Source organism: Ovis aries, chromosome 14 (genome assembly GCF_016772045.2).
Source record: "Ovis aries strain OAR_USU_Benz2616 breed Rambouillet chromosome 14, ARS-UI_Ramb_v3.0, whole genome shotgun sequence".
Taxonomy (NCBI): Eukaryota; Metazoa; Chordata; class Mammalia; order Artiodactyla; family Bovidae; genus Ovis; species Ovis aries.
Genome location: NC_056067.1, coordinates 45,269,351 through 45,287,335, shown reverse-complemented (window position 1 = coordinate 45,287,335; position 17,985 = coordinate 45,269,351). Strand labels below are relative to the sequence as shown.

Genomic DNA, 17,985 nt, shown 5'->3' with positions numbered 1-17,985 from the left:
ACATCAATACCAGCCACATTGGAGTTGTGTGTCTAGTTTGGGGGGTCCACCATCTCTCTGGGTGTGAACCAAAGGCTGTCCCTGGGGGCGGGCTGCACAGGTGAGTGTGTCCCACAGAGGGTGCTGTTGCTGAGATTTCCCCCCAGGTCCCCAGCCCACAGGAGGACTCAGGGACCTAAGAGCCTGTACCTGCAGAAAGGTGAGGTGCCACTCAGATCCAGCTACCAGTGCTGCTCAATCACCGGGTCTTTCCAGGCAAGGCAGGTTTGCTAGGGTGACTGTGACAAAGCCTCATAAATCAGGTGGCTTAAAAAATAGAGTTTATTGTCTCATGGCTATGGTTTCACCAATAGTCACGTACGGATGTGAGAGTTGGACCATAAAGAAGGCTGAGCGCGAAAAGACTGATGCTTTTGAACTGTGGTGTTGGAGAAGACTCTTGAGAGTTCCTTGGACTGCAAGGAGATCCAACCAGTCCATCCTAAGGGAGATCAATCCTCAGTGTTCATTGGAAGGACTGATGCTGAAGCTCCAATACTTTGGCCATTGATGCTAAAGCGCCAACTCACTGGAAAAGACCCTGATGCTGGGAAAGATTGGGGCAGGATGAGAAGGGGACAACAGAGGATGAGATGATTGGATGGCATCACTGACTCGGTGGACATGAGTCTGAGCAAACTCCAGAAGATGGTGAAGGAGAGGGAAGCCAGAATCAGACACAACTCAGCACTGAACAACAGCAACAGATGGTCTCATGGTGCTGGAGACTAAAGCCTCCACATCCACGTGGTGCTCTCCTATATGTGGGTCTCTGTGTCCAAGTTTCCACTTTTTATTAGCACACCAAACCTACTGGATTAGGACCCACCTAATGACCTCATTTTAATGTGATTATCCCTGTAAAGACTCTATCCAAGGACATCCCTGAAGGTCTAGTGATTAAGACTCCGCACTTCTAACACAGGGGATGGGGATTTGATCCCTGATGCAGGAACTAAGATCGCACATATTGAGCCAAGCAATCAAAAGAAGAAAAACCAGACCTTATCACCAAATAAGTTCACACAATTGCATTGGCGGTTAAGACGCCAACATTTACGTTTAATTAATTAATTTATTTATTGGCCGTGTGGCTTGCAAGATCATAGTTCCCCAACCAAGGGTCGAACCCAGGCCCCAGCAGTGAAAGCACTGAATTGAGTTCTAACTACCAGACTGCCAGAGAGTGAAAGTTGCTCAGTCGTGTCCGACTCTTTGCGACCCCATGGACTATACAGTCCATGAAATTCTCCAGGTCAGAATACTGGAGTGGGTAGCCATTCCCTTCTCCAGGGGATCTTCCCAACCCAGGGATCGAACCCAGGTCTCCCGCATTGCAGGCAGATTCTTTGTTTCATCTGAGCCACCAGGAAAGCCCTGCCAGGGAAACCCCAGCATATAAATTTCAGAGGGACCTAGTTCAGTCTGTAACAGCAGGAGTTCAGATTTCTATGTGAAATATCTCAGTCTTTAGGTATTTGCCCAATTTTTACCTAAAACATTGTACAGGCTGAGCAAAACTCACCTCAGGACAGAATCAAGCCTTTGCGCCCCCTTGCTCCACATGCTCTTGACTGGGAGCAGGTGGTTGGTCTAACCCAGAGGCGGGCGCTCTGTGCCGTCAGCCAACAGGAGTCTCCGAAGTCTGGCCCCCAGGCCAGCAGCAGCAGTATCAGCTGGGAGCTTGTTAGAAATGCTCATTCCAGGGCCCCACCCTGGACTTGCCAAGTCTGTCTTTCACTAGGCCTTCTGGGAGGTTTGGGTGCACACTGATGTTTGGGTACCTCTGCTTCCCATCACTAGGACCACCTGGAGGACTGGCTAAGCTGAGAGAAGAGCACTGGTGTGGGGATGATCCTGGTGGTCCAGTGGCTAAGACTCTTCGCTCCCGATACAGGGGGCCCAGGTTCACTTCCAGGTCAGGGAACTAGATCCCACATGCCGCAGCAAAGATTCCGCATGTCACAATTAATACCCGGTGCAGCCAAATAAATAAATAAAAATAAATATTTTTTCAAAAAGCCCTGGTGTCATCAAATGAAATCAGCGATTTCGAGTTTCCCACCTCCGGGGTATTTATTTATGAGGAGGGTCTGAGAGGCCCCCACCTCCTCTGTCAGTACGATGCTTCCCGTTGATGAGGCATCGGTCGATTTCCAAAACCACTTCACACTCCTCTGCTGCTGAGCTTCATGACAGTCCAAAGAACTGAGGACTCTAGAAGCTTCTCTCCTTTTACACATGAGGAGGTGGGGTTGCAGAGTGGGGCAAGGACGCCTGAGAAATCCCACAGCTGAGAGGTGCAGCCAAGCTCCCCACACAGCTCTTCCTCTCCCTGTCCTTCCATCTCTGTTTAGGAAAACCTCTGGCAGAGGACGAGCCTCTTGTGGCTTCCAAGGCAGAAGCTGATGGTGTGCAGAACCAATCTGGCTCCCAGCTGGGTTTAGCTTGGCTCCCAGAGTGTTGATTTTTTAAAAATTGGATTCCTTTCATCAGTTGCCAAGATTTTAGGAATCAGGAAATTTCACATAAAAATAAGGATCGCCACCTTCTTTTGGAAAGTAGCTCTAGTGATGTTTGGCCTGCCAGTGGGCTCGGCAGCCCTGCCTGGCAGCCCTCACTGAAGGGGGCCCCCAGCCTCCCCACTCCCTATCTTCACACGACACTGAGGCCAAGCGGCTGAGGCCCTTTATCATCGTGCGAGCGCCAATGTGCTCTCACGGGCTAAGATAATAATGAAATGCATCTTGCATCTCCTCTTCTGTCAAAAGTGGGCAAATCACATAAATTGAGAGGAATGCAGTTTTCAAGAAGAAAGGGAGGGAATTCAAGCCCTGTGGAGGTGAATGGTATTGTCCTATGGGTCCTAGGCCAAGCGTGTCCTAACTGAGAGCATACAACTGAAGACGCTCCTGTGAAACAAATCCATCAGGCCTCACTCATTTACTGCTCCTGTCTGCTCCCTGAAGGCCAGTGGTTCTCAAACTTTTTGGTCTCAGGACCCCTTTATACTCTGAAAACTTGTTGAGAACTTCAAAAACCTTTTGTTCTAGTGAGTCATCTTTATAGTTGCTTTATCTATTAGAAATTGAGACTAGGTGTTTTTTATCTTTTATTATGTTTTTGGCTGCACTGGTTCTTCGTTGCTGCGAGTGAGCTTTCTCTACTTGCAGCCAGTGGGGGCTACTCTCTAGTTGTGATGTGCAGGCTTCTCATTGCTGTGGCTTCTCTTGTTGTGGAGCCTGGGCTTAGCTGCCCCACAGCGTGTGGGATCCCAGTTTCTGTAGCAGGGATTGAGCCCGAGACTCCCAGATTGTCAGGCAGACTCTTAACCACGGCATCACCAGGGAAGTCCCGAAACTGGGACATTTTTAAAGCACCAGACGCAAAGCACACCATCAGCTAGCTGTCAGAAGGATAAGATCAACACATGTCATGGGGCCTCTGGAGAGCTCCACAGTCTGTTCTCAAGAGAATGAGTGTGAGAAAGATAGGTAGCATCTTTAGTTGTCTCTACTTTGTGGGGCCCTGGAGGAGTCCCCAGACCTTGCTCTGAGAACCCTTGCTAGGGATCTGAATTTACCCCTGTTTTTTAAGAAGATTTCAAAAAGGAAACTTGAACTTTCACTCCCTGCTGTTGCAAAGTAAATTCAAGGTCTTTTGAAGTGGGGGAAGAAGAGAAAACATATCCTTCACCAAGCTTCCTTGCGACCTCCCAGTACACACAGACCCTGCACACCCCACTGAGGAGGACTGGCCCTCCGAGACAGGGCCCAAGACAAGCCTCTGGGCTAGACCTGGGCAGGGAGCAAAGAAAGCAGAGACTCTGGTTTGGAAAACAGGAGCTAGAACCAGACTTTTTATTTCAAGACTATTGTTGGAGGGCAGCAGGAATAAATAAAGGAGGAGGGCACGGGGGGGTGGTTTGGGGGGCGATCTACGTCTTGCAGCATATCCCACACGTGCCTTTGCGACAGCAGCCGCAGCAGAAGATGCAGATGGGAAAGTGGGTGTCTCGTCTCCGCCTCTGGAGCACGGGCTGTGGGAAGGAAGGGCAGTGAGCCGGGCGTAGGGGGCGCAGGAACGGGAAGGTGGGCGAGGCTCAGAGGGGAGTCCCAGGGGCTCTCACCGTCAAGCCAGCTGCTGCTCCAGCTGTGTGCTGAGTTTGGAGGTCTGTGAGCTGTCGTGTCTGTGAAAAGCGAAAGGGGGTACTGAGGACGGCAGGGCCCTGGCAGAGCTCTCAGTTTAGCTCCCCCAGAGCAGTGCCTCCCCAGGGGTTGGAATCTCCTGGCTCAGCTGGAGTCCCAGGAGTGGCCTCTCGTTTGAACCTTTCCTCTCCTTCCCACGGGCGGTTCTCCTGTCTGCAAACACCCCAGATCTGTCCCCTTCTCTCTGTACAGCTGCTCACTCTTCCATAGGACCCTCGGTGGCCCGGAGGCCCATCCCCACCCTGTATCTTGCCCCTTACAACCCGTTCCCCACGTGTTATCAGTCAGATCTCAGCTTTCCCCATTCCCCAGGCCTGCAGGGCTTCCTCTGCACTTGCCTACAAGACTTGGCACGGCCACCCCTTGGTCTTGTCCCCAGTTACCATCTCCTTCACTCACCCAGCCCTCTGCTCCTCGGGTCCACCGTGCTTGCCCCCACCTCTGTCTCTGCTGGCTGCCCCCTTCTCTTATCCTCCCAAACACAGGTCAAATCACATTTTCTCACAAATAGCCAACCCCCACCATCACTCTCCCACCATCTTTTACGTTATTCATGGAATAGCATTTCCTAAACACAAGTATTTCCTTGTTTTAAGTTCATTGGCTGGTTTCCTGCCCAGGATGTATGAGAATATTCATGAGAACATTCAAGCTCCATGAGACTATTACAGCTCGGTCACCGCTGTCTAGAACAGGACTTACTGCCGAACAGGCACTCAGTAAATCACTGTGGAATTAGATCAGGGCTCCCCAGACCCTGCCGCCTGGTACCCCATCGTGGCGCTCTGAACAGCTGCCTGTCCCCACTTCCCTTGCCCTGAGCTCCGCCCCCATGCTGGGGGTCTCCCGCTGCCCTCTGCAGTCGTCTCCCAGGGGCCGTGGCGATTCCGGCTGCCCTCCGGGGCCCCAGGCGCTGTGGGCTCTCACCTGGGGAGGGAGAACAGAGCCGCTGGTCAGGCTGAGCAGGACAAGGAGCAGAAGGCAGGTGGCCCGGGTCTGCGTGCTCAGTGCCATTGTGCCGTCTGTCTGGCTGTCCTGCCGTTAGGTCTAGGACCTGCTCTGGAGTCTGGGAGCCCAGTTACAGATGCTTTTATGGGTCCTCCTGGGGGAGGCGGGGATGCGAAGCCCTCTCCCCTTTGGCCCGACTCATTTCCAAGAAGGTGGTGGCGCCGAAAAGGCGGGAGAGATAAGCGGGAACAGAGGTGACAGGGAACAGGGTTGTGTCACCCTCGGCCGGCAGAGGTGTGTCCAGGAGGTGGGGCAGACACGACCGCTGACACACGCCTCTAGGCAGCCACCTGGGAGACACTTACCCAACATGACATCACCTTGTTGACTTCAGGAAAAAAAAATTCCCTTTTGCCCCTGGGGTAGAACGGATCGAAGGGCAGGAGTAAGGTTTCTTCCGCCCCCACCATTCCTGACCTCGTCATTCGTGAGCAGTATGACTGTCACTCTCCCACCATCTTTTCTATTATTCGTGAGCAGCATTTCCTAAACACAAGTGTTTCCTTGTTTTTAAGTTCACTCATTCCCTGGCCAGGATACCAGCTCCACGAGAGCATTCTTCTCTCATCTACCTTGTTCACGGCTTGGTCACCACTCTCTAGGCTAGGACTTAGTGGAAAGCAGACACTCAGTAACCCACAGTGGTACTGGATAGAGGTTGGCTTCTGGGAGGGAACCCTGGGGTGCCCATGTGCAGGAGCTCGTGTCCACAGGAGCCCCCAGCACACATGGGGTTTCTCAAGGGTCAGAACCTTAAGACATGGCCCTGTGGATCTGGAAAATGTTCCTGTGAAGTTTTGGCCAAAGAGGACAGTGGTGACGGTAACAGTGAGCATCCAATGACTGCACCTCACAAGCCAACAGATACACTGACTCATTTCTGTGTTAATTTAGCCCGCGCGCGACCTTGCCTCTGAGCAGCTCCTGCCCGCCCCATCCCCCGGCTCTGCTGCTTTCAAGCCCTAACTGCCTTCTCAGCCACCAACCCCCCGGCTTCCCAAACCCTGCTCCTGGGAAAGGAGCCCACCATGCCCACCTAAGACTTTTTAATTAAAGATTTATTATTTATTTGCTTATGGCTGCCCTGGGGTCTTTCATTGCTGCACATGAGCTTTCTCTAGTTGCAACGGAGTGGGGCTAGTCTTCCTAGCGGTGCCTGGGCTTGTTGCAGTGGCTTCTCTTGTTGCACGGTAGGGGCTCTGGAGTGTGCGCGCTTCGGTAGTTGCAGCGCACAGGCTCAGTAGTCACGGAGAATGGGCTAAGTTACCCCGTGGCATGTGGATTCCCAGACTGGGGATCAAACCCATGTCCCCTGCATTGGCAGGTGGATTCTTAACCACTGGACTCCCATCAGGGAAGTCCAGAGACTCATCTTCTTTACTTTTTAGGGGGAGGAGCTGAAGGCAAAGATTTAAGACACTGCCAAAACTTGGTCAGCCAGAGGCAGAGCTGGGCCTCCACCCTGGGTCCTGTGTCCTCATCACCAGGCTTTCCTGCCTCCAGAAAACACAGGAGGGCACAGTGGGTCTGCCGGACCATGTTTGTACTGGCTCAGTGAGCGCACCGTGTGCGGCCCAACTCGTCGGGAACATCATGTTGGCACCTTGAAACCCCCACTGGTGGGTGTACTTACACCACAGACACTGGCAAACACCACAAATCAGGCTTTCCTTTGGAGGGCTGGCTTCCTGCATACGATGGAAGAGGAGCTGAACCAAGGATGCCTGGCTGTGGCACTCTCATTGCTACAAATGACCTGAACCATCTTAGGGTGCACACGGCCCAGGGGAACAGCAGATCGTGACTCCAGAGATAGGCCCTTGGCCATCTTCTCTCTCTCACTCCTGGGCCATCCAGTGACAATGCTATGAGCCTGGGGATGGTGCTGCCAAGGAATGGTCTCTTCTTCCTGGCCCTGAACTGCTGCCAAGGCCCACTCGAAAAGCATGAAAACGGGGGACCCTGGGAAATAAGTTTCCTGCCATCTGGTAGGCTCCCCCAGCTGCACACAGCCTCACGCTCCTACAGAGGAATGGCCAGGACAGGAGACAGGGCTCTCAGAGGGAAGGAAGAAAGCAGCCGGGGGTATCTGGGATGGGTGCGGGGTGGCGAGCTCAGCAAGGTGACCAGACCTAGATTCTGGGAGTAGCTGGAGTTGCATGGGGGCTGCATGCTCACCCACAGGGATACATAGCAGCACCCCCCAGGCATCACTGCATCATCTCAGCTCAGGCCAGGTTTCATCATCAACCAGGGGCAGGGGTCACAGCACAGGCGCCAGAGTCGCGGTGCAAGGCGACAGGCTGACGGGCCAAGCCTGGCTTCCTGGCCATCTGCCCTCCCTGAGGGTGGGGGGCTCAAGGCCAGGCCCCACCATTGGCTGGTGCAGAGGGGAGGGCGTTAGCCCAGAAAGGCAGGGTCAGGAGATAGTGCTGATTTTAGGAACCGGTGACATGAAAGACCCCAGCCTCTCCTCCAAAAGCACGTGGCATATCCTTGACCCTGGCTCCCCCTGCCCCCCACACCACATATGCACCACCTGGGGCCTCAAAGACACTATTCACTCCTTAATTCCTCCCTCTGCACAACCAACAGACGGGGTCCCGGGCGGCGCGGGATGGCCAGGACTGGCGCACAGCCACGGACAGCAGAGCGAGGCCCTGTCCCCGGGAGCCCTGCATAGACCCCGGACCCCTCCCCACATCTGAGATGGACAAACACGCAGACAGACAAGGCGGGGCCACATGGGGCCAGTTTATTGCAGTTAAATACCTCTCTCTCTCTATTTTTTTTTTGTCCATTTTTTCCATAAAGAAAATTAGAACACACTCACACACCCAGAGGGGAGCAGGGTTCCAGAAACAAGAGGTGGGGTGGGACGTGGCCTCCCTGCTTGGATCCAGGCCCCCCGCAAGACCCCCTCCTCCCCATAAGCACCCTGGTCTCAGTACCTCGAGAGTCCGAGGAGGCAGCGGGGTGTGGCAGGGGCTCTGTCCTCCTCCCTCTGGCCTCCAGGTGAGACCACTAGAAGTGCTGGGTTGAGCGGGGGCCGGGAGAAGGGAGACGGACAAATGGGGGAGGGGATGTGGTTTCCAAATTGAGGAGGGCGGTGGGCGCTTATCCACAGAAATGCATTATTTCTCCCCATTTTTTTTTGTTAAAAATCTACTATAAAAAACGCAGCTGGGGGAGGGGCGTCTGTCCCTCTCTGTGCTAAGGGCTGGGGAAGGGGATGGTGGGGGCCCGGAGGCGGCCCCCGCCGCACGGTAGGTGGTGTCACTGCCGGGCGCTCTCGCCCACCATCTCCAGGTTGTGCTGCTGCAGCTGGGCACGGAGCACGGCGTTCTCGTTCTTCAGCTCCTCGATCTGCCAGACATGGGGGACAAGCAGCCAGAGCTGGTTCTCTGCGTCCTGGGGTTCCTGGGCACCCCCTGTCCCGGCCCTCGCAGCCCTGGGGCTCACCTGTTGCCGCAGGAGCTCATTGTCCATCTGCAGCCGCTCGGCCTCCTTGAAGGTCTCCTGCATGCGCTGGTTGGTCTGGCGCAGCTCCCGGATGTAGTCGCAGGCCTTCGACAGGATCCCTCCTTTACTCTGGGGGGTGGTGGGCATGAGTATCAGTGAGCACTGCCTGGCAGCCGATGCCCACCAGTCGTCTCAGCCCGAGACGACCCCCATGCCCAGCACTCAAGACGGAGTCTCTGCAAGGGGGTTGGGGGACCAGGGGGACACTCACCGCTCCCGTCTTGCTATTATCTGCATTACAATCTGGAATGATTTTTGAAAGCTGGACGATCCAGTTGTTGATCTTGTCCCTCCGCCTCCGCTCCACTGTGGCGAGAACAGTAGGAACAAGGCTATGTCCACAGCGCTCCCTCTGTGCCCGGGCGAGTCACCTCCCGAGGCAGAAGCCACGAGAGCCGAGGCTGCCGAGGCACAGCCGGGCCCGCCCGAGGTCACATGCCCAGCAGTGCAGGGGCCCGACCAGAACCCAGGCAGCCGGCTCTAGCCCGCTCCACATGGCTCCTCAGTAGGAGCCAAGAAATGCAAGTGCCACCCTCAAGTGCCACATGTACCCTCAGGGAAGCGTCGACAGCTGAGGGGCTGCAGGGTTTGTTCTGTTGGTTGACCCAGCAGGTTTTGAAAAATTTGAGTCAACGTTTAAAAATTAGAAAAGTTCACGTAACAACTGGCCTCTTTTGAAAAAAGGAGTTGTGGTGTAGTGGGCACATGTCCCTGGGAGGCAAGAAGGGGCCAGAGTCCGTGCACACAGGACCCGGGTGACCCTTTCCAGTCCCCACAGCCCCTGAACTTGATTCTCCATGGCGGTACTCATGTATCCCAAGTTCTGGACCCCACAGTCCTATTTTCCTCTTCATCATTAAAACCCCAGTCCGACCACATCTCACTCCACTTACAATCCTCAGCTTCCCCGGCTGGCACTGCAGTTCTCAGGGGCCTGGCCCGTCATCAGGGTACTCACTGGGTCACCCAGAAACACCGCGAACCCTATCTTGAAGGCCAGGTTTGACAAGCTACCGGCAGATTTTACTTGGAAAGTCCAGATGTGTGATTTATAACACACTACTGTCTCTGTCTGCTGAGTCGAGAGGCAGCTGCCCCCTGCAGACACGGCTTCTATGCATCCCTGCTGTGGCCTGTCATGACTTATGACAGTGGCCTGGGGGCTGCCTGCACTGCAGCCTGAGACCCCTGCTTAGGGGCTCACTGAGAAAGCCGTCCCAGCCTTTCCTCACCTTCTAAGCACAGTACGAGGCACTGCTAGGGACACACAAGAAAGCCCAGTGGGCCCCACACTCTCACCTACTGCCAAGGCTGTCCACAGACAGATGCAGGTAGGGAGGGGAGCCTGTGGGTGGGGTTTGGAAAGGAGGGTAAAGGAGGGTATTTTCTCAGGTTTGGGTGACTGGGGAAGAGGGTCGGGATGCGAGTGAGAAAAGTGGGGTGGGCCAGAAGGCTGTCCCTGACCCCCTCTCCTCCTGAGGCCTGCACTGCCCCTCAGCCCAGCTGTTCCCTCAAAGAGCGTGCCTGGCCACTAGAGGAAAACCCGACTGTCTTCCCCCGGCGCTTGCTTTTGTCCACTCGCTGCTGACCGGTCCTTTCAAGTGCCCCCACTCTGGCCTGGGTGACAACACCCCCCCACGTGGACTTGCTTCCTCCCTCATTCTCCTCTCTTGCCTCCCACAACCTCCCTTTACCACAGGAATAAGAATACTGCCCGGTATCGAGCTTCACCTGACCCTGGCCCTGGGGTAGCACACAGCCACGTGCCCCATCACTACCCTGGTGCGTGAACCTTCCCAGCCAGGGCGGCCATGTCTTACGGTCTTTGGGGATCTGTGGCCCCAAACAGCAGCTGAGCTGAGTCCGCCCCGGCCTCCACATCCATTCTGAGGTGCCAGCTGAGGAGCTCGCGAGCAGACAGCTGCCTTTCGCTACTCTCCTGCAGTCTGGCACCCTTGAGCCTAGGCACCATGCTGCAGCCGCAGCCCATGTCCACTCCTTGCTTCCTCACTGGGGGCTGGGCTGGGGGCAGGGGACACCTCTAGCTCATATTCACCTCTTCAAAACTTACTGCTTGCCCTACTGTGTGCAGAGCACTCGGCGAGGCCAGAGTCCATGGCGGACTCAATCGCTGTTGGACTGGCACTCACAACACCAACGTGAAATTCACGTGAATGGGAGACATTGACACGACAGACTGGGAGTTACAACTGAAGACAGCACCCAGCGCCTGGGGAATGCCAGGGCGCAGTACTGCTTTCCGCGAGGAGTGGGGGGGACTCTCTCTTCAGAGAGAGGTTCAGAACGGAAAGATGGGGGCTGGCTTCTGAGAGGAAGGACCGTAGGCAGACAGGCATCATGAAACCCAGAGAAGGCGACATGGAAACACTCTGGCGGGCGCAGGAGTTGGGGCAGGGGGACAGGAAAAGGTGGCAGAAATAGGTTGAGAAGGCCCTGAACGCCCTGTCAGGGGTCTGGACCTTGTGTGCTCTTCCCCGAGGGGTCTAGCCCTCGAGTCTGGGGCCCCGCTTGGCCTATGGTCAGGCCTGTGGCATGGGGAGACTACTTCAGCACAACCGAAATGGAGGAAGACCAGTCAGAACCAAGGCCATGCCTGTTCTTCAGAAGGCGTAAGCCACAGCCGTATAACATCCAAAACACAGCTTAGAGCAAAACCTGCCAGGACTAATGGGAGAGATGGGCAAATCCACGAATGTAACTAGAGACATCAACACTCCTCAGTAACTGACAGACCGAGCAGACAAAAAAACGAAGACAGAAAATCTGAACACTGTCAGCCAACGTGACCTAGTTACCACTGATGGAACACTCCACACACACCCGCAGATATGCCTTTTCAAGCACACACAGAAACTTTCACCAAGATAGACTGTATTTAGGGCCGTAAAATAAAGTCTCAGTAAATTCCAAAGGACTTAAGTTATACACAGAGTATGTTCTCTGATCACAACAAAACTCATTTACAAATCAGTAACAAGAAGATACCAGGGGACTTCCCTGGTGGCCCAGCGGTTAAGAATCCGCCTGGCAAACGCAGCGAGGTGGGTTCAACCCCTGCTTGGGGAGCTAAGACCCCCACGTACTGTGGAGCAGCTAAGCCCTCACACCACAACTACAGCGTCTGGGCACCGCAACGAAAGATCCCACATGACGCAACAAAGGCCCAACGCAGCCAAATAGATAAATGTTCAAAAAAAAAAAAAACATATCCAGAAAACCCATAAACATTCCTAAGTTAAACAACACATTTCTAAATAATCTCATGGGTCAGTGAAAAAATAATCAGGAAAACAAGAAACATTCCAAATTGAATAACAAGAAAACACAACGTATCCAAACGGCACGCTAAAGCAGCGTAAGACTGAAATCTGCAACTATGAAGGCTTATGCTGAGAAAAAAGAAAGGTTTAAAAATCGTCTTAAAAAGCTGGGGGAAGACACCCAGCAAACTAAACCCCAATTAAGCAGAACAAATAAATTGGTCACAGTATGAGTAGGAACCAATGAAATAGAAAAAGCAACTAAGAAATTAGTTTTCACGTAAAGACCTGGATTTCTGGCTTCTTCTGAGGTTCTGGTAGCAGCAGTGAGCCCAAATCCTGACACGGCAGCAACGGCAGGCACTGTGAGACCACCTTTCAGGCAGGACAGACACACTGGCCCCCAGTCACTGCTGGGGACCGCCACTCCCCTTTCTGCTACACCAAGTATACTGACTTCCTTGGGGGCCCTGAAGACATCTGCCTGCGGCCCAGAGATGGGCCCCTGTGATATCAAGAAACATGGGAAAGCGGGAAAAGCAGAAAAGGTCGACTGGAGGTCCACTTTGGCACAGCGTCTCGGGTCCTGCAGCTGTGAGGGAAGAAGAGGGCAGAGTTGAAGTGGCCTGGCTCTCGGGTCTGGCTGGGGTAGTCATGACAGGGATCCCTCTTGCTGCTCTGGAAGAAGGAGGCTTTGGAAAGGAGGGACAACAGCAGGTTCGGTTTGGACAAGTTGAGTGTGAGATGCTTCAAGGACATCCAGCAATAGAAATTTGGAACACACACCCCAAAATATGGGTCCATAGGAGCACGAGAGAGATGGAACAGAAAGACAGCTGTCGGCAGTGCACGGGGTAGGGGAGCCCTGGGAGGACATCAGGGAACAGTCCCATCTTTTTGGAGTCACATACTTTTCTGGAGAAAGCCCGCAGACCCTCTCCTGGGAGAAATGACACACACCAACATCTGGGGATAGGGACTAGGCGAGACTGACCATCGCCGGGCCTGATGTTTCACTCTCCTGACCACTGGACCCCAAGAGGTACTAACAGCCAAAGCAGCTTCCCAACTGTACCCATCATTAAGAGTCACCTGGGGAGCTTGTTTTAGCGCAGACTCCCAGACCCCCTCGGACCTACCCATTCAGCATCTTGTGAGGACAACCTAGAGATGGTGACCATTAACAAGCTTTCCAGGTGACCAGGAAGCCCTGCCCTCAGGAACAGGCTTGGAAGGAGAACCAGGGCAAGGAGAGTAGAAAGGAATGTTCCCGAGAGGAGGGGAACGAGCAGGGCCAGATGCTTGGAGTGCAGGCAGGAAAGGAAGCTAGTGGATTCGGCAATGAGGTCGTCATGGGTGACCTTAAATGGAGCCATTTTGGTAGAGAAATGAGCCAGATTGCCAAGGGTACAGGGAGGCTGCCGGGCAGAGGGTGGGTCAAACGTTCTGCAGGTTAGGAGAGAGTGGGCTGGCTGCACCTGGTCAGAAAGGGCAAGGTCATGAGCAGGACTGACTTTTTTAGGATGAGGAAGAGTCAAGACTTGGGAGCTGGATTAAGCCAGTGAGAGGCAGAGTGACAGTAGGGTGGAGAGTGACTGGCTCATCTTCCAAGAGTTGTTTGCTGTGTTCTTACCAGGTAGCACGCTAGCCTGCGGGTAGCTGAGGGCTCACGTCTCCAATGCGCCGCACCCTCACTATAAGCCTCATGTTAACACATTCGTACACAGGACTAAACAGGCACAGAGATGAAGAACCAGTCCAAGGTCACACGATGGGTATGTAGTAGAGCTGGGACTGCCCGGGAGCCAATAGGAGACCCCTCAAACCCACCACACCCCAAAACCAAGCTCACGCTCACTGCTTCCCTTTAAATGAACCTGACCCCATCATAAAATCCTGATTCTTCAGCCTTGGCCTCTTCTCTCCTACAGCTTGTCCCCTCCCCTGACCCTCTTTCACGCCCTGTCCTGTCTGAGGCCCACAGCTGCAGTCACCTCCTATTTTCCTAGCTTCTGGCATCCCATCACCCTTAGTATCCAGTCTCCATATACAAGCCCTCTGCGCACTTCCCCTCGAACCAGCACAAAGATCCAGGAGTAGGGGCCCTGGGAGGGCCTGTGACAAGACCCATGTGATCTGGCCCTGGCCAGTCCTCCCATGATTCTGCCAACTTCCTGTTTTCTTTTCTGAATTCTGCTCTTCTTCAATCACACCGAGTCTGTTCCAGCTTGGGCTGGGTGTTTGTACTTGCTTATCCCTTGCTGTCTGGGACTCTTCCTCAGGACTGTGGCCAGCCCATTCAGGCACCTGCTCAAGTGTCACTTCTAGAGGGGCCCACAGAGCTCCCTGCCGCCATAACCCTCCAAGTCCTTACCAGCCTTATCTCCCTTCACATGACACGTGACTTACGTTCCCTGACGTCTTACTGCACTTTTGTGTAGTTTCTGTCTCTCCCACCAGAATGAACAGCCTCTGAGAGCCAAGGTGCCTGTTTCATTATCTGGGTGTATCTGAGGCCTAGAACAGGGGCTGGGACCCAGCACACATATGCTGAGTAAAGGTCTGAACTCACCGAGCCGCTCAGAGCATAGCTGCGTCAGCCACCCCTCATCAAACACAGTGAGGACTCTCAAGGCCTCACCCTGACATTCAAGGCCCTCCTTGGCCCTCCCAAGCACTCCATAAGGAACCTCTGCTACAACCAAACCAGCACCCCCAGAGCAACCCTTCTCCACCCTGACTTCCTGTGCTTCCCTCTGCTGGACAGGCACTCCCAAAGGCCACCTCCCTGGGGAAATATCACCTGCTCCTCCAGTTGGTGTTCAGTCACACACTATCTTGTGCCACCCCGAGTTTCCTAAACACTCCACGCTAGGTCCCATGCCTAGCACAGGGCATATACTGGCCAGCCTAGAATCCTCCTTCAGGAAGTATCTGCCAAATGACGGCTTCTTGAGTGGAAGTGTTCCCTGGACATGTTCATGCTCTGGCCTAAGCCAGAGACACAGACTTTCTGCAACTTCATTTCAGATGCACTCTCTCTCAGATCAGAGCTACTTCTGGAAACCAGGCTGGCAGTGGGGTGGGGGGCTTGAGCAAACCAGCTGCCACATGGGAAGGCAGGTCCAGCTGCACCAGAGCAGCCCAACTTTCCCAGAAGAGCAGAAAATCCACACAGGAATGTGAAACTCGCCACTTAAACTGCTGGTCGTTACTCGAGAGTCCCCAGCCAGGACGACAAACGCACTACAGCTCATGCCTCCTGCCTATATCTGCTCCTGACAAGGAGCCTCTCTGCTTCTGCCTTCCCAGCATTCAACCAACACCTCTTGAGCACTTGGATCAATAACCCGGCCACTGATCTGTGACTCCAAACACCCAGCTGGGGTTGAGCCCATGAGGCCCAGCAGCTCCTGCCTGACTTTACCTTCATTATGCTGAGCTCTCCTTCTCTCATCCCGTGGTGTTCTCGTTCCGTCAATTTTCCTAGAAGAGAATGGAAAAAATGGGTACATGTTACCTCCAGCCCGTGTGTCCAGACATTTATTAAAGAGTCAGACTGAAAAATGATCTCTGCAAGACAAACCGATGTGTAGAGACAGAGAAAGGGAGAAAACGGTATTTTCTTTACTTAAACTAGAAAAGCAGAAGCTGACCAAAAAATACACCAACTGCCTGGTTCCCATCCCAGGAAAACCTCCTCTTCCTTGGGTGCCCACAATAGGCCCTCCCAGCGTTCCCTACTGCTGGGACCAGGTCTCCTGCACGTACGGGGAGTAGGGGTGTGTCCGAGGTGCAATTGTCCTCTGCGTTCCTGTCTGAAGCACGTCCTGGGGCGTCATCATGACATAGAACTGGCCTGCAGGGAAAGCGGGGGTTAGTGCTAAAACTGGGGGCAGAGTCAGAACTGGCTAGGGGTTCGGGGGGAGCTTCCCTCCCTGCTAGGCCTGTTGCCTCCCCTGCCTTCCGCCCTGGCCCCTTCCTTCCTTTACCTCCAGCCTGCAAGCTCTGGTCTGTGGTCTGTACGGACACAGCCGTGGTATCTCCCACACTGGACGCTGGGAAATAGGCAAACCGGGCCTCCCCACTGACAGCCTCAGCAGCCGGGCTGCCGCCATTGCTGAAGGGATTTTGGATAACCGCCTAGGGAGCAGGAGGACAGAGGCCGCCCTTAGCCATCTTTGCTTCCCAACCCCTCCCCTAGCCACCATATGTGATGTTTACTGCACTCTCTACAGAGAGTGGGGAACCCGCGTGTCCCACTCTGCCTTGTGTCTCACAGCCCTGGAACTTGACAGATACTAAGCAATCACTTGGGGGAGCTGAACCACTTTTAACTCTAAGAGAGTGCCCTGTGACCATGATTCCCATTTCACAAAACAAACAAAAAGAGATGTTCCGAAGGTCTTGCCCCAGGTTTCACCGTGCAAAACAAGAGATCTGACCTGAAGGCCTGAAGGCAGCATCTTAGTTCCACGTGCCCCACCCCCCTGGCGCTCCCCAAGAACAAAGTCAGTGTCCAGTACCCCTTCTCCATTCCCCCAGAGGATGCTGGGCACCTACCAGTGGGAAGGGCGCTGCGGGACCTGAGGGCACAGAGGCAGCAGCGGGGCCGGGGCGCTGGGTGGCCCCATCCACACCCACCTGGGTCACAGCCTGCTGCCCCCCTGTGAAGGCAGCCGCAGACACGACGCTGACGGCGCCTGCTGTGTCGCCCTGGCCGTCCAGCTGACCATCAGTCACCTGGACTACGCGGTACGTCACCTGCAGGGGGCGGCAGAGCAGTGAGACCCGCGCTGGGGCCCGGGCAGGGGCCAGGTCCGAGCCCCTCCCAGCCCGCCAGCCCGCCGGCCCGGGACTCAACCCTCCACTTGCCCGCCGGGCTCCGGCCTCACCTGTCCTCCATTATTCTCTGTGCGGAACTGGTACTGGATGTTGTGGTCGCCGAACGCCGCCTGCTGGACGCTGGCAATGGCCACCGCCGTCTGCTCCTCCGCCCCAGGCCCGTCCCCGCCTGCGGTCGGAGGAGGGTCGCGGGGATGGTCAGAGGTGGCGCGGGCCAGGGCGCCCCCAGTGCCCTCCCGGGCGCAGGTCGCGGCCCCGGTGGGCCCCGCGAGCACTCACCTTCCTGCAGTTCAACACTCTCCTCTGCCTCGGGTCCCTTGTCGTGACTGCGGGAAGCACAGGAAGAAGAGGGGATCAGACCTGCCCGCACCCCCGCTCCTTCGCCCAGGTGCAGGGCCCCCATCCCGCCCGGCCCAGTCTGCGACGGCAGCCTCTCGGGGACCGGGGACCGGGGGTATACGTGCCGGTTCCCCCTCCCTCGCGGCCTCCATTTTGAGCTGGGCCGGGCGGCCGCTCGGGATCATGGCGGCCCGGTCGCCAGGCCGAAGGGCCGGGACCAGGGCGCGCGGGGGCACGGGCCGGCCGGGCTCCCTTACCTGGCGGCGGCAGCAGCGGTGGCCGAGGCAGCGGGATCCAGACCCGGGTCTAGCATGTCCATGGGGGGGTGGGGGCGGGGGGGGCGCCGGGCCCGGGGGGGAGGGGAGGGGAGGGGAGGGGAGGGAAGGGAGGGGAGGGGGCGGGCGGCCGGGGGGGCCCCGAGCCCGGCGCTCACGCCGCGCGGCAGGAGGGGACGGAGGAGACACGGGAGCCGCTCGCGCTGATCACGGGGACAAACAGTGGGGTCATGTGAGGAGGAGATGCCGCCGCCGCCGCCGCCGCCGCCGCCGCTGCTCCAGCAGCCGCGTCCACCCGCTCGCCCGCCGGCCGGCTCCCGGTGACTCTAGGCTCCCGGACGCAGCGCAGCCGCCCCCCGCCCGCTGCACGCGGCCCTCGGGCCTCCTTCCCTGAGTAGCCGCCGCCGCGACTTTTTTTTTAAACCCGGCCCGCCCTGGATGGCCGCCGCCTCTCCCCTGGATCGCCGG

The 17,985-nt window shown here is 55.7% G+C and overlaps 2 protein-coding genes across 3 annotated transcripts; both read right to left on the bottom strand.

The window, feature by feature from the left end:
- Window positions 1–3,976: 3,976 nt before the first annotated feature.
- Window positions 3,977–5,261, bottom strand: HAMP (hepcidin antimicrobial peptide). Its single transcript, NM_001195312.1, has 3 exons — window positions 5,175–5,261; window positions 4,169–4,228; window positions 3,977–4,078 (listed from the first exon to the last, which is right to left on the bottom strand). The coding sequence occupies exons 1-3, from the start codon at window positions 5,259–5,261 to the stop codon at window positions 3,977–3,979; spliced, it is 249 nt and encodes an 82-aa protein (NP_001182241.1).
- A 2,722-nt stretch (window positions 5,262–7,983) lies between these two features.
- On the bottom strand, window positions 7,984–17,706 carry USF2 (upstream transcription factor 2, c-fos interacting). Of its 2 annotated transcripts, none has more exons than XM_027977433.2 (10): window positions 17,500–17,706; window positions 17,183–17,229; window positions 16,954–17,072; window positions 16,622–16,822; window positions 16,051–16,201; window positions 15,830–15,917; window positions 15,486–15,544; window positions 8,989–9,083; window positions 8,718–8,846; window positions 7,984–8,621 (listed from the first exon to the last, which is right to left on the bottom strand). In XM_027977433.2, the coding sequence occupies exons 1-10, from the start codon at window positions 17,559–17,561 to the stop codon at window positions 8,532–8,534; spliced, it is 1,041 nt and encodes a 346-aa protein (XP_027833234.1). In that variant the 5' UTR covers window positions 17,562–17,706; the 3' UTR covers window positions 7,984–8,531. The 2 variants fall into 2 exon arrangements, with proteins under 2 accessions (XP_027833234.1, XP_027833235.1); XM_027977434.2 differs by having other exon boundaries at window positions 16,703–16,822.
- Between the last annotated feature and the right edge of the window lie 279 nt (window positions 17,707–17,985).